This window comes from Micropterus salmoides, unplaced genomic scaffold (genome assembly GCF_014851395.1).
Source record: "Micropterus salmoides isolate LMB-PRFRI ecotype aquatic unplaced genomic scaffold, ASM1485139v1 Ms_hic_scaffold_17, whole genome shotgun sequence".
Lineage (NCBI taxonomy): Eukaryota > Metazoa > Chordata > Actinopteri > Centrarchiformes > Centrarchidae > Micropterus > Micropterus salmoides.
In genome coordinates, this window is record NW_024040817.1 from 7,855,931 (window position 1) to 7,872,794 (window position 16,864).

Here is a 16,864-nt window from a genome sequence, read left to right on the forward strand (position 1 = left end):
AAAGAATATACATTACAAGATATATAAGTTACATTAACTATGTAACTGTAACTAAAAGTTACAAAAAAACTGCTTCAGTCAAATGAGAGACCTTCCTCTGAGCTGATGGCCTCCTGGAAATTCATGTCTCTCCTTGAGCAACACTTCAAACTGTGTCCTGCTCATATGAAAGTTCTCCTTGAACCAGGCTCTATCCCACTTCAGCTTCCCGAGATTTTTCCTCGTCCACAAAATCCCATGAACCCACACGGATCCGTTGGACATCCTCTCTCCTTACGTGCTTCAGCTTTCCCTTCATCTAGAACAAGGGCCAGAGAAAGAACTATATATTGTTTTTTACATTTTTACATTCAGCATTTGTTGATGACACAATCGATCTGTAAAATGAGGAACTTGTGACATATCATTTAACCTCTCCGGATATTTACTCCGGATGTTACTTTTGTCCCAGCAGACGGGGTCGAAAGTAACCATGTGCCACTTATGTTTAAAGTGAAATAATACGGAAGTCATTCTACATCCATCCATCCATCGTCAACAGCTTATCCCAGATGACATCGGGCGAAAGGTGGGGTACACCCTGGACAGTTCGCCAGTGAAGTCGTTCTACATTTGTACAAAATACCACCTGATATTGATAGACCACACCTGTGAGTCAGTGACCACAGCAAAAATATATCTCTGGGACAAAAGTAACACACATGTGGTTCAAAAGTAACACAACAATACAAGCTAGATTTTTTGTGTTACCACCCTTGTATTTGATAAATAAACATGACTGTGATCTTAATGTGTAACTGCAAACATCTTTTGTCCTTAATCTTTAAAAAAAAATTTAATTACATTTTTATTTTAAATATTCAGTTTCAAAAGTAACCTGACAGCCCAAACTGAAATTGTTTAGAATAGGTTTTTCTGAAAAATGGTACTTTTGCCCCTGCTCTCCCCTAACTGAAGCTGAAAAAATGCTGCGCCTCCAAATCGCTCTCAAGAATGTTTTCAGCTGGGAAAAACATGCTTTGGTGGACACACTTCCTAAAGGAGGCAGGGAGGAGAAGAGAGGTCGGCGTTTGTTGTGTCTCAGCTACTATCTTGGAAATAATAAATTGACTTAAACGAGTTTATTACTGACTTTAACTGATTTTTATTGTCCACATTTGTGCCCTGTGTCTGGTTTTCCCTAAATGTATTTCAATTATTCTAATGAATTTGTAAAGTAAAGGTAATGGAGTTACAGCCTGATAGGAAACAGTGGTTCTTAATACAGTTAAAACTCAGACTGAACTGACTAAACATACAGTGACTAAACCCCGCATGTATGAAGTGTGTGTAGGTGTGTGTTTTCTTCAGTAAGGGATGTCGACCATCTGGTTCCCATCGAGACTTGAGGAGGTGGAACATTGAACTCACCTTTCACCCAGTTCTCCTCTGGGCCTGAAGACGACACGCACACACACTTTAATTCTCCGCATGTATCTTTAGCATGGTTCTACTTTTTGCCCACGTGGACTCTCCATCTTTATTTCACTCCTTCATATAGGTTTCTCCTTAGGTGAATTTCTTCTTTCCTTTTCTGTCTCATGCACACACAACTTAAACATGTTATTTAATAATTAACTGGTAATCTTCATCATACTCTCCTTCTCTTCTCAAGTTCATCATGTTTAAGTTATTCATTAGTACAGAAATGTAATTTAACTAGTGTTCAACATAATTAGCTGTCAATGAAATAAATCGTTTCTGACAGAAACAATTTACTACTGATAATGCTTGGAAATGTCAGCAGGTTAGCAGTTAGCTTTCTAAAACACTGAGATCAGAACACAAAATATATTAGATTTATTCATGAATTAAATAAAACAGATATAAACTCACTGGCCACTTTATTAGGTACACCTGTTCAATTGCTTGTTAACACAAACAGCCAATCAGCCAATCACATGGCAGCAACTCAATGCATTTAGGCATGTAGACGTGGTCAAGATAACTTGCGGATGTTCAAACCATCAGAATGGGGAAGAAAGGGGATTTAAGTGACTTTGAATGTGGCCAGACGGGCTGGTCTGAGTATTTCAGAAACTGCTGGGATTTCACGCACAGCCTTCTCTAGGGTTTACAGAGAATGGTCCGAAAAAGAGAAAATATCCAGTGACCGGCAGTTGTGTGGACGAAAATGCCTTGTTGATGTCAGAGGTCAGAGGAGAATTGGCAGACTTGTTTGCAACAGTAACTCATCACAGACCTGAATATCTTTTGTATGTCACCTGATGATTTGTTTACATTTACAGTGATTTAAAATGGTGTAGCTGCATTTAATGAAATGGTTTTCCAAGACTTATTATGTGGGACTCCCAGGTCTGACTGTAAATAAATTCAGCAGTAAGGTTACAGGACCTGGCAACACCTAGCATGACTTAGCACAGCGTGCTAAGCGGGCCGACCTAGCACGTTTTGGCTTGGAGTATCGGCACCAGCTTGGGCAGATGGTCTGCGGCATGACAAGGGGGAGCTGGTGACGCAAACATTGCCGAACAGCTGAAACAACCCACCAGATACAGGTGGTGAGGCGATCCAGTCCCACACACACACACAAGTAGGGGCTCACAGACTGGGTGGTGTGTGTTACATAACAGATGTTGAGGGGCTTCACTGTCTAATCTATCCAGGGGGGCTACAATTCATAGCAGTAGTCATGGAAACACAAACATTAGGACATGCATACATGCAGACACACGTGTTCAGTTATAAAACACACACGCACACACACAAACGCTGCAACACACACTGTACAGTACCAACACACAATGAGATATGCAAACGCACCCACACGCTGTCCCTGTTGATCTGATGTCTGAACAGAAAAGCTGTCAGAAGGGTCCGAGTGCCTCCCAATGGTCTGCTGTTGCACTTTCTGTGTAGAAGATTGATGTTATTATTCGATGTCTCACACATGCAGGCAGAAAGTGTACAACAACAATAATATCAGATAAATTATTATAGTGAGGTGTATGAATTGTAAGCAATGCTCAAGATCGAAAGGTAAATGCTGCAGTGTTTGAAACCTTGGTTGTAGTGTCTGTGATGTCATCTGTTTTCTGGAGAATCTTTCATTACTTTGTGATTTCCCTCTCTAAACCCCGAACATGAAAGTTTAGAAAAGGAGAAAGAAAGAAAATGGTGTCAAAAAGAAAATTTTTGACACCATATTTCACATAGAAGTTCAGCAGATTAAAATGAAGTATAGATTGATTATAATATTCAGCTGCTGTGACGAAAGGACGTGGCTTACATTATTATATATTCTTCTATTGGCAACAAATCTCATGAAAATAACTAAACTAACAGCGTGTTAGGCTGTCTCTAAAATTCTTTCTGACGTCCCCACCCTATCTGTCCTCTCAGGCCCAAGCCCAAGACATAAATCTTTAAAAGTGCTCAGTATTTTTACAACAGCTGCACAGTGTAGTTGTTAACAAAAGTTACCCAAACTGGATGAAATAGTGCGTTTGTTGGACACTATTTTCAGCAGCGTAGTAATATATATTTGGTGCTATAGTGAATATTTGTGGCAGCAGGATGGTGTATGTGGGATTAAGCCAAAATAAAATACAGTGTATGTGTTCATAATGAATAATGAGAGCAACAGTGTGGCTGACTGATGTGTTTTTAATAGCTTGTGAACAACAATGGAGCTCTATGGCACAGAGTAATAAGACACACAGCCAATACTTGCGATAAGGATTAATTAATTGTTATTTTTATCTTTTCAAGGGATTAATTGACAAGAAGAACCAGTCTTACCTTTTAATGTGCCTTTTCATCAAGGAATATCTTCCTAATGGAGCAATACATTTTTAAACCATCAAAACACACATTAGAAGAAATGACATCAGCTATTGAAAATCTAACTTCTAGTGTTTAACATTTTTTAATTGTATTTGAGTTATTGAGTTATTTGAGTTTTTGGTACTTTTTGTATGCAACTTAGTGTACTGATGGGTGGGTTTATACAGCCAGCCTCTGATGGGCATTAAAATAACTGCAGGTGATGGCACTTCCCACATTACCGAGTAGTATGTAGCTGCAGTACCGGAGGCTGCAGTTTCAGGACCGCAAGCCTAGGACCGGAACTGCATTTATAGGATCCTTGTTTATTTTGATATTGCCAGCTAGCTGGCTGGCTAGCTAGCTAGCTATGTTACTCTTGACAGCCCCCTAAAGCCAATTACCTTCATCCTAACCATCACAAGGTGTGTGCCTAAAAGTTATTGATTTTATCATATGCAAGTCAACCGGTTAGCCCTACAGCTGCGCACATCGGCCGAGCTATCAGGCAGGGTTAACTTCCTTCGTTTTGCTGTGCATTACCACTTCCAATCTACTAGATGGCGCTGTCAAAAAACATCTACGGTCCTAGAACTGCGGTCCCAGGATTGTGGGGGTCCTGAAACTGCAGCTTCTGGTACTGCAGCTATATAATATTGACATTACCTTCAACAGTGTGGTGCTTGCCGCCTGGTTTGTACACACTTTGAGATCACACAGCAGGACACCAGAAAAAGCTCTATTGGTGAGTAAGGATAAGCCTTTATTGGTGATTGGAGGGGAAAAAAGCCAGACCACATATGCCATCATCCCTGTGGACATCACACAATACTTGTGAGGAGTTGGGATAGTGGCGAGCTCATGAGACTTATAGTTCATAACAGTCACAATATGGAGAAGTTAGTTGAAAATCCACAAAATTGAAGGAGAAATAACAAGGCTGTGTACATGATTGTTATCATCATTATTATTGTTGTCATTAATACCCGCAATGCTGTTTCATCGTACAGCAGCAAACTGTCACTGCCGTCACGTGAAGAGTGGGCCTCAAACGCCCACAGGAAAAAGTTGTAACACGCTCAACACAGTTACATAGAAAAATAGCACTGTGAAAAAGTTTCTGAAACGTCTGTGAAGAAATCCAAAAATCCCAGATATCAAAAAGAAAAAAACACGTAGCTTTCTTCTTCCATCAACAGACAAAAGCATAAGAAGCTCTGAGACTTTTCTTCCAGGGATTTAAATTCAGACGTTTGTGTCTGTGTATCAGGTTTAAACCATAGACTCTATAGGTTTAAACCTATTCCCAAAAAAGGAAAAAGACCAGAAGGGGGGGTATATATTATCAAGGTTAGAACTACGGCTCCCATAATACACCTGGAGTTCACTTAAGTCTCTGTGGACGGTGACAACAGCAAACAGCGGATCAAGTGAAAGTTGTTCTTGGGAATTAAAAGGGGATTTACATGAGAATCAAATCACAGCTTCCCCTGAAGAAAACAAGCTGTTGCATGAAACAACTGAAAAGAATTTTATAGCATCAACAACAGTAATTATAATACTAGCAACGATGGCTGTATAGCAGGTAACAAGAACTTTAGTTTCTTTTTTAAATAAGATTTCAGTCGCCATCTGTAAATAAAGACAAGACAGCACTAAATTAACCGTTCACTAAACCCCTCCCCCACAGTGATTGTCCAATCATATCTTAAAAACTGTAAGTTGCAGACCATCCCTCTGTCAAGCTTTGGATTTTTCAGCATACTGAAGAGGTGTGCACAAGGTTGAAGTAAGAGCGATACTCTGCATTTAAAGTATTTCAGGGGTTCTATCTTGAAAACACAAAAGCTAAAATGTAAGAAATGGATGAAACTGTGTCTGTCTGCCCTAACGCTAAGCTACAAACATTAGCATGCATGGCTAACTAAATCAAGTGTTCTTACTGCCAAGGCCAAGAGTTAACATGTCATCAGCAAATTACATTACTGTGTGGGGTTACAGGTCACTTGCCCCATTTGAAATTGACCTCCACTCTATAGAATTCATTGTAAAACTAGTCAGAATGTATGCTAATTTTAGCAGCTCTCTCCTGGTCGTTATTGAATTTGAGAGTTTACATCACACAGTCGAACCCATGGGTTGCAAACAAGAACAATACTGCTTGAACAACTTGCTTCAACAGGGATCAACTGGAGAGCGTGCTGACTTTTTGCCTGGGACATGGAGCCTCAGAACTTTAGCATGATATCCTTTATGTAGCCATCAGCGCATATTTGTGATCCCTTTTACAGAGGTCTTCAGGGGAGCTCAACTGGAAACACTAGCAGGATTCATCCAGTAATTTGCCTGTGTCTCTTCTGCTTCATGACACAGCATTACATTTACATGATGTAATGTCATGTAAAATAAATGCATATTTAAGACCCTTTTGCTCGTTTTCATAGTAGTAGCCAGAAACCCAGTCTCTTAATTTTGAACAAATTTAAATTTTGAATGAATTTAAAGTGGTAAATCTGCCACTGCTCTCTACAACTGAGTTCAAAAGCAAGTCCTATTACCTATACTGTGTACTATATTTAATGACAACGTGCTCTTTACAGCCCTCAGAAATTTGCACAACGGAACAGAAAAAAATGTGTGGCAGGCTACACTTTCAATGTGTCGCATTTTATAGAAATTAACTTTGTGTGACAGCTGTCAGTGATGACGCAAAATGGCGATGATTCACTCAGTTTACTGCTCACAATTGAGTAAACCATTGAGTGTCTATTATGTATAGAGTAGTGGAGGAGTGAACAAAGGATTGTTTTTGGATACAGCAATGGAGTTGCTAGTTAGCTAGAAACAGCTAATAAAATCTGCCAGCTGTTGTTTCAACAGGTAAAATAGAGGTTTTGGACTAGAAATAAATAATCTGCTTTTCTACTTCTGTAAAAAATCAAGGACCAATTGATGAGCAAATAATTATGAGTGGTAATTTACCGCTGTTGTTGAGGTAAACTGAAGTATCTAGAATGCAAAGCTTGACGGGCATAGCAGCATTAACTAAGGGGGGGCGGGGCTTAGCGAACAGTGAGTTGGTCAGAGAACATTTTCCCCCCGAGTGAGAATAAAATGGTGTAACAGAATCATAACAGTAAAACACAACAGCTCTTGCAACAAGAAAAATACCCCCCCCCCCAAAAAAAACAAAAAAAAATCACTAATTCTCAAATCAAAGACTTTTTTTTGTGTGTTTTTTTAATATGTGTATTTAATACCTCAGACAAAAACACCTGAGAAAAAACTGACAAAATGATTCAGATGGGTTTCTCTGTAATATATTCAATTATGTATATTACAACTATAATCACATAATTCAAGCATATATCATATACATATATATCTAGTGAGAGAATAGTTTAATATTCAATAGTACAGTTGTATGGTACAGTAGCAATAGGGTGCATTTCTCGATTCTCATTGGGTAAAGTTTGAAGGAGAGGTATAGACAAGTGTTTGTGTGTAAATCTATATATGATTTATCAATGCAATATGCAACAAAAGAAAGAAAAAATAAACTATAAAGAAGGAATAAAAGACAAAGAAAGGGTATAGGCAGTTCAGTACGGTGTTTGAGATGGTGGAAGTGTATGTTTGCATATATGTGCACATATGATTTGTGTGTGTGTGTGTGTGTGTGTGTGTGTGTGTGTGTGTGTGTGTGTGTCAGGTGAAGGATCAGATCCGATCAGCACCATAGAAGTCCATAACAACATCAACAACAACAATAAGGGTTAAAACCTGGGTGAGGACTGTGTGTGTCCATGTAGTGTGCCTGCATGCTGAAGGTTTCAGTCACTGTTCAATCTGGGCAAATCAACCCTAAACCAGTTAGTATTTCATTTTTGCACTTCCTGGACAAATCGAGGAGCAAATAGAGAGACAAAGACTGCAACCACGTTGTGTTATTGTTAACAAATTAGGCCTATGTGTTCTAGTGTGAGCGAGCAAGACGCGTTCACCAAACTAAATGCAAACCTGCCAGCGAAATTCTCCCAACTCATTTATTTTCAAACATCTGCTCACATCCAGCTGTTCTGATGGCTAATTACCTCCTGTTTTCCTCTCTCTTTTTCTCCTTCGCCATCAACAATAAAAGCCCTGCGATTATTTTTTAAATCAGACACAGAATCAAATAGAAGATAACAAATCAAGTGCTTGAACAAGCCTACAAAGAAAACAAAACGAACACAAACATTTCTTAAAACTATACAATTTTTGTTTCACCGTCTTCCACCCCCCCCCCACCTGCGCCATAAACAATCGTTACTAAGATACCGCTTCTCTCCATCACACCTTGTGAAATACCTGATTCAACCGTGATACATTCTCTGTTACGCCTCTGCCTCCGACCAACCAGCTCTGTGAAATTGAAAATAGATTATTTGTTGTTTAGCGATCAACAGCTGGGAGGAAAAGCGCTGCTTGTGGCCCCATTGACTGTCCAGCTAACAACCCCTCCCCGCCCCATATATAAAATATACAAAAGATTATCTCCAAAATCCTCCTCCTGACTATCTCTGCTAATAGAAAAATATACAATAATCCTATGTCAAAATCTCTTTGCGTTGTGGACGAAATCCCTGCACCTCTTCTTCCTCCTCCTCCCTCTCCTCTTTGCTGGACTAGTCTTGCCTTCCTGCCCAGTTCAAAAATATACATGTTTTTTGTCCTATTTATAGAAAAAAATTACACATCTGACCTCTCCTGGCTTGTATCCATGCCTTGAGCTTAGAAAGTGAGATTTCACTGGCATAATGTGAATTCAACACACTGTTTGAATTGGCCGGAGCAGCGGCCTGAACGCACTACCTGCAGAAACGCAGTACAACACCGGCCGTAAGCACAGCACCGAGGGTGACGTAAGCTGCCGAGGTGACACAAGGTGATACAGTAGGCCTACGTTGTGTGGATTCAACGAAGCAGCATGTACAAAGAGAGTCAAACTGGAAAAAATGGCGTTGCTGTGCTTTCCTGTCATGCCATCCTGAAGCACAACGCGTGCACTAAAACACACTTTTTGTGTTTGCGCCCGGTGTCGCACAGCGCTTACTGCAGATCTACGTCGGCTTATCCCCTCGCCACTTCAACTAAAGTGCTGCTGTTGTTGGGTTGCCTTGTACCCTTTTCTCATTTCCTCCTCCCCTCCCGCCCCTTCCTCCTTCATCGTCATCTTCTTTCTCCTCCACCTCACAAGTCTCCATGTCGGCTCTCGTACTTGTTGATGATGTTCCTGCAGCGGCCCAGCTCTTTCCTCATGTCGGCCACCTCCTGGCGCAGGGCGGCGTTCTCCCGCTCCAGGAAGGCAGCACGCACAGAGATCTGGTTCTCTTTCAGCCGGCGGGCGTCCCGCGAGCGTTTCGCCGCCTCGTTGTTCTTGACGCGCCGGCTCCAGTACTTCTCATCCTGTCATCGGCGCCGGTGTGGTATGTTGGGGTGTGTAGGAGGGAAGGTGGGGGAAAGAGAGAGGAAAAAACAGTGGAATGAGAAGGGTCAGTTATGCGATGAGAGAGCAATAATGGCAGGAAAGGAACAAGGGAAGGAAGAAAGGTGGCAACAGCTGAATGAGTGCAACCACAGGACACAACAACCATGACAATTTTACTGGATAAATTCTTAACTTGATAGCTACCATCATGTCACTGTGGCACTTACAAGCTCAATTAGACCTGAAGAAGCCCTTTTGTATAAGAGGCGAAACATCTTCAAGTATCCTTCAACAAGTCCAGTTGACCCTTGATTTTAACCTTCCTTGGACATATACTATGTGTGCATTTACAACATCTCAAGCAGAGGAGAAGTGGATAATAATATAATGATAATTTGAGACATTTAATTGGATATTTCGATACTTTCTTATCACCATAAACATGAGTCAACCTCAGAATTTATTGTAACTACTGTGAATCTCTATCAGAAGAGATCTCTATGAGGTTGGATTTGCTCCAGGCCCAAATGGTTCATAGTTTCTTCAGAGAACATTTTACGGGATCTGTTTACATCTGGCAAAGTGGACATCATTCTACAATTCAACTCAATCACTATAATATTTTTCCTATTTTTAAAAAGGTTCTGGCATTATCAGTGCTTTAAGATTATAGCTGGACATTAAATCTCCTTTATGAGGAGCTGCAGAGCAATCCAAGCTTAATCTTTAACTTTGGTCAGAGATCATTTTTCCAAAGCTGCGCACAGATGATTTATAAAACCCGCTGCAACTGAAAGCAGCAAGGTGAGCGCCTTCATCTCTCCATAAATTACAAATGCCTCAGGAGCTGCAGCTGCTCTGAAGTGAACTATGAAAGCATGAGTCATTGATCAGAGCTTCTCCTATTGTGCAATGAGCTGAGTGCAAAATATTTAGGACTCTCATAAGGAGGCATCAATACTAGTGGGCATCATGCACCTTCATTTTTATTCCCACATCAATACAGTGGCTGTCAAAGAGCAGTGGCCTTCATGATGACGCTCAGGGTTTTTAACTTAACAATGCTGCTGTGGCTTCTGCCTGAACTGGATACTGAGCTCCTTGGAGACTTTCTGCAGTTTTTTATCTCTAGAAACCTTAAAAACATTCAAGTGTCACTCACTGGATTTTATCACTAATCAAATTTTAAATGCCTGGTTTTAATTTTATCTGATTTTAATTTCCAATTTTTCAGTGATGATCACGTGAGGTGTGACATTTATCTTACTTTAGCTGTGACAATGTTGTTTTTGTGCATTTATTAGAGAAAAAGACATCCTCTTAATGAATTTCTGTTAAGAACCGAGTTCCAAAAACCTTATTTTCTGACAGTGCAGTAAGATTATTTCAGAATAACAGAAATCCACTAATTTCAAGATGTTATCTTTAAACAAGAAAGAATAAGGCAGGTTGCTCCACTAGAATCATGAAAAATGAAATTAGATTTTATAAATATATTTTTTAATAGAAACCAGCTGAAATATTCTTGCTTTACTGACACATTTTTTTCTCTTATTTTAAGAAAATATGAGTTTATGACTCAAATTACATACAAAACATACTTGATAATAAGAATATTTTTGCAGTTTTGAGACAAAAAGTCCTTAAAAACTGCAAGTTAAAGTGCTATAAAGTATTGAGTTTAAATATGCAAACTTAACAAAATCCTTTCAAGTTCAAAGAAACATTCACAAATTTAATGGTGTAAACTAAAAAGCCATAAATCTCCTCATTGGCCATCAAAAAGATCTTTTTCATTTTGTAAAAATAGATTTTTATTATGATTTTTAACCTTCCTGACTTATACAGACCATAAAACCTGTAAAACCACAGAAACACTAACCTACTTAATTACCAAATGGCCAATGAGCAGACACTGGTCAAGAGGACAGCAAAGAATTGTGGGAGATGTAGTACCTTCTGCTCATTGGGGACCAGCATCTTGCGGGCCTTCTTGATCATCGGTTGGGGTTTCAGCTCCTCGTCGGAGAACCGGTGCCGCCGCGGGTCAAATGCCTCCTGGCCCGGGACGCTGGACAGTGCCAGGTCCGCTGGGTCGGGGTCAAAGTTCACCATGATGTCACTACCACCATTGGCAACCGCCGGAGGTCCAGGGGGTCCCGGAGGGCAAGTGGAAGTGGGTGACGGGTCCTGAGGCACTGCCTGACCGCCTGGAAGGGAGGGAGGAGAGAGAGATTGTTATGCCAAACAGTTTCTCTAATTAATCTCATCTGATTTTGTGTTTACAACATTTAGCTTGTTGGTTTACTACAATACCATCACTGCTTTGTTGTACCCAAGCAGAAACTTCCTCTGCTCAAACATTCACTTCAAACGAGAACTACAAACATTATAAAGTCTCTTATGTGGGGAATCACCAATGCCAATGCTTTAACACCAGATTTTGTATGAACACAAGCTGATATCCAGTAGAAGACAGCATATTAAGATTAATATTGAGTACTTGTTAAATGAAATCCCAGACCGTGCAGAGTTCAGCAGTTGGGGCAGAAAGAACAATCAGCTTTAACCTGATGCTGTTCTGATAACCAGCTGCCTGACTCTCATTTTTCATGCGTCACAGTGACTTGAATTTGGAAACAAATCAGCCTTATTACAGTACTTTGATCTGCAGCCACATCTTATTCATCTTAATCTGTTTTCTTTTGCTATTACAGGCTTATGTGTTACGTCCTACTAACATGTTTTAAAAATTTGGTGATGAGATTTGTTTGTGTTTGTAGAAAAAGGAAACAATCCCAGTGAAAATGACCACATTCATCCAGTGGTGGAATGTAAGTAAGTACATTTACTAAAGTACTTAATAACTAATTTACTTTACTTGAGAATTTTCTTCTCATGCTTTTCTTTCTACTTCTACTCCACCACATATCATAGGGAAATTATGTACTTTTTACTTCACTACATTTATTTGATAACTTGAAAATCCTGCTTTTACATGAATGCACAATAATTACAGTCACAGGGGACATTTAACTGCATTAAGTACATGTTCCTGATTATATTTACATTATTTTATTTAAGTTACATGTTCAATGCAGAACTTTTACTGCAGAAGGTGATGTTTGCATGTGGCTTTTTAGATATGACCACTAGTGGCTGCCAAACTCAAACATTTTCAAAGCCTACATAAAGGGGCTTTAAGTTATATTTGTGCTCACAGTAACCACAGTGACAGATGTGCTAAAGACACAACTGCAAAGCTGCTACTGATTACCAAAAGGCAGGAGATAAGTTAGAGGTCAAACACAGCTACAGACACTGGAACTGGGAGTCTTGGCATTTATGACGAGTGAATCTGGTTTAAACTTGAAACGATCTCCTTGGTCAGCCGATTATTCACACAGAAATCACAAGAGAGAGGGAGGGTTGGGGTTAGGTTAATTGCTGGTCAATTGTCTATACCTTTCCGGTGAAGTGTAATCTGTTTGACAGTCTATTCAATGCAGTAAACAAAGCATGACTGGATTAATTACTATTTTAGCTGTCCAACCATGATCATACACCATAGTTTTATCTGCAGATTAGAGCCCATCTGCCATCACTGAGGATGCTCACATGTCACAGATGATGACAAGGCAGTCCAATAAAGATTTGATCACATCTAATTTGAACATTACCATGCTGAACAAAAAAATGATGGCAGTATTGTTATGGTGTAATTTTCTGTTTGTTTTTCTCTACCAATGGCAGCTGTGAGGGGGCAGTCTTCAAAAAATATAAATAAATAATATAAATTTATGATGGGAGCATGGAGTTGTTTCTTGTACATTTAATGACAAGTGTAACTCTTCATATTCTCACCTAAATCAAACAAAGCAAACGGCATCTTTATTCAGCTGTTTCCAAAAGCAGTCGCAATGACACTGATTCACCACCAGGTGGCACGATCGAGCCAGAAACACTCAACAGGGCAGCCGGTTCACGTCATGTTGGATTTACAACAAGCTGGAAAGATCAGGTTTTTGTTTAACCCTTTGTGGTGTTTCATGTGAGAAAATCCGGTCGTATCACTGAATAGCAAATCAGAATGAGCATATCTGAACCGCAACAAGGAAATTAAAGAACTTGGATGAGGAATAGGATCTCTTGTGCATGTTTACATTAAATAATGCTCATTTGCAAGACAACAGATAATGTCAGAGCTGCTTTTCCATTCCAATAAGATTTCAGCATGCTTTCGTGGCATGACATTTCACATGTTTGGTCAAAGCACAATAATGTTGACAGAAATCAATGGATTTCCATAAAACATTACAATGCCAGGAATTAAAGTTCAACTACTGCCCTGTGGTGTTATGCTCCACCAACTAGTCAGGTTGCAGTTTATATCCTTGTCTGTCAAGACTCTGCAGTGAATACTTGGAAGGATTGAATGAAAGTGTATTATTTGGCTAAATAGCCATACACTTTCAATATGTTATCACTATATTGATGATATATACAGGATTAATGATTACAGTGAATGTACGTGGTGGAACTGATTAATGAAGGATTTTAGAGTATAGCTTTACAAAATGTCATGCTCTTGTTTTAATCTGGCGTTTTTAGATGCAAAGCCTCTCTATAGAAGTAGGTATGTAGGTGTGTGGGATTAAATTCTTTATTCAAGAGTGTGGCCTTTCAATTTAAGAGCCTGACTCATTGTTTTCACGTTCAAATTTTGTAAAGCTTTCCCTCAAAACCTTACCACTGCACTCATATACGCCCTGCTTGAGTTTAGATTAGCTCTGCTTCTGCTCAAACTGTGTGTTTGCACTATAGATATATTTTTGCTTGCACAGATTTCCTGAGCTCCAGCTTCAGCCCTTCTCGTTGCAGACGCGTTCACTTTACCTCTTAGACTGGTTACTCTTTAATGATCCGCTAGACTCCTTCTCATGGCCATAGAGTCACTGCTAATGAAGGTGTTTTCCCTTCTAGCACACCAACGGGAGGCCGGTATAGCTATTAAAGTTTGTTTTTTTTAAGTTTGGGTGTTGGTAAAGATATTAACTGTCTGTCCATTTTATTCCAAAAGTCAGGGTAGCAAGCGCAGTACACATGATCAAGCATTTGAGGGCGGGAGTGGATGAACCCTATTAAAGAGTAGCCACCCATAAGGGATGCTTTAAGAAGTTTAGTTTAGTTTAGGCCTATTTACCCCCTGATTTCAGTGTTCATAATTCCCAAAACCTATTTTACAAAACCAATTACACACTATAACCCAGACTACTTACATACATACATATTCCATGGCTGAAAAAGAAGCAGAAAGAGGACAAAATCTTAAAAGTAAAGCGAATGTAAGGCAGGGATCATTTCATTGGTCAAGTTGATCTTTGACTGTTTGGGTAAAATATGTCATCACTTCATTAATGAACACCATTAAACTACTGTTTAAGCTGTGACGTTTGTCATAATTACCACATCAATTCTTAAGTTATGGCCAAAAACGCATTTTGTGAGGTCACAGTGGCTTTCACCTTTGACAAACAAATGCTACTAAAACTGCAGCAACAGTGTGATTTGAAGCTAAATCAGTTCAGCTTGGGTGGTGCAAACGAAAAACCCCTCCTTAATGCTTTTACCCTGAAGCTATTTTGCATTTGCACTGCTTTATTTTCTGAACATAACACCATAAAACCAAGAATAGTGAGTCTATTTCCAGCCGTATCGCTGAACCAGCTGGTTATCAAACAATTATTTTCCATTTCAAACTAGAATTTTCCACATTTCCTCTCTGGAATACAAGTGTTAGTTGAGCAATCCTCCAGTACCAGGCAGAACATCTATTGTGGCAGCCTTTGTAAGACGCTTTTTTGGAGCTCTAGGCTCTGAGCCACAGATTATAAATAACTGCAGTGCTGGTGACCAATATCAACTGAAACAGTAGTGGAAAGATTTCAGATACTTTAGCAAATTATACAGGAAAGAGACATTAATGTTTTGACTTGTTTTTTTTATCAGCAAAGAGAGCAGAGATGAGAGGATATTATGTTGGCTTTTTAACAAATATATCCCAAATATGACTCTTTATGATAGATTTTATAGATTCAGCATTACTGATGGATCTTAATTTAGTTTTACTGTGTCAAGAAATGTAGTGTCAGATCACAGAAACACAAAAATGTCCTCTGCCGTAAGAGAGCGTTTTGTGAACCTGGAAATGTCAGTCAGAGGAGCACGACTGACACTGATTTGTGAGCTGTCAGTCGTTTTATTATACACGTCAACCACAATATCACAACCCATCCTCTGCAGGCTCTGAGAAATCCGACTGACGCTCCATGGCAAGCAGGGGGTGGGACATTTGAGAGGAAGTAGACGGTCTAGATAGCCCCATGTTCCCCCTGAAGCCCAGTTGGCCACACACTGAATGTGCAGTGCTAGTACATGAGTGGGGAATTCTTTGTATATAAACTCTGTGGTTTTCAAGTTCAAACTGAGATAAAATCTTCTTATGGTTGTGTTTACATGCAATCATTAGAAGTAAGAAAAAAGCTTGTTTCCTCATTGCTTCTCAGTGATCTGCTCATGAAAACAAGCAAGATTCGCCTACATTCGCCTTACAACTTGCTATGCCAAATGAAATATAGTTTTGAGAGAAGCTATAAAATATATCCACATTTCCTACTTGCATCCACCACTACAAGGTATATCTGAATGTTTTTTCCCCAGTTTACAGCTTGGATTTACATAACCTCCAGTGTGACATTAATGCATCCTCTTTTGGTCCAAGCCAGAGTGGAAAAGTTGACTTATTTGAGTTTATTTGATTATTTTAGGCTCCCAGTGCCCATTTGCAATCAAACCATGTAAACAAAAGTCACAAGGACTCACATGTACAGTAGCTTGTTGATTGGCCAGGGTCTTGGCAAACCGTGACCCTGCAGAGTTTGACATTTTAGCACAAGAGCCAAAACCTGAATCTCTTGAAAGAGGCTTCAATTTCCAGGTAGCTTAATGTCATTATCAGGTGCCACCAGTGTTCACATGTTTCTAAATAAATGAACTAAATGACTGAACTCTGCAATTTACCTACATAGGTGATAGATGTAATGTTTTCTCATTTCCACCTTTGCCACTGTGAGTACTTTACTCTTTTGAGAAGCTTTGGATTTGGACTGATGGTCAGGCAGTTAGTTAATAGTTGCATTTTTTGGATCAAATCATCCAAAAAGGTGCTATCGGCCTATCTGTGTGGAGTGTGCGTGTTGTCCCCGTGTCTGCATGGGTTTCCCCCACCATCAAAAAACATGTTAAGTTCTTCATTCAGTGCCATTGACCAGATACTGCATTCAATCTGGAGTTGGTCCCCGGGCGCTGTACAGTGACTGCCCAGTGCTCCTTTCAGGGATGGGCTAAATGCAGATGCAAATGCGTTTTTAGCTCCAGTCCTACATTCATCCTTACAGCATATACAACAAGTTTATGCACAAATTCATGAAATCATCATGAATCTCCCATAATGCAATGTACCATATATCCCGTCTTTCTCCGTCTATACATCCCCTGGTCCATCTGTTA

The 16,864-nt window shown here is 39.7% G+C and overlaps 1 protein-coding gene across 1 annotated transcript in view; it reads right to left on the reverse strand.

Moving 5' to 3' along the window:
- Positions 1-4,567: 4,567 nt before the first annotated feature.
- The window catches only part of dbpa (D site albumin promoter binding protein a), a 31,096-nt gene continuing 18,799 nt past the window's right edge, over positions 4,568-16,864 (reverse strand). The window contains exons 5-6 of the mRNA XM_038724892.1: positions 11,252-11,505; positions 4,568-9,273 (exon numbers count right to left, since the gene is read on the reverse strand). Of these exons, the coding sequence (XP_038580820.1) occupies positions 9,058-9,273; positions 11,252-11,505 (470 nt within the window). The 3' untranslated portion in view covers positions 4,568-9,057. The remainder of the gene's footprint in view (positions 9,274-11,251; positions 11,506-16,864) is intronic.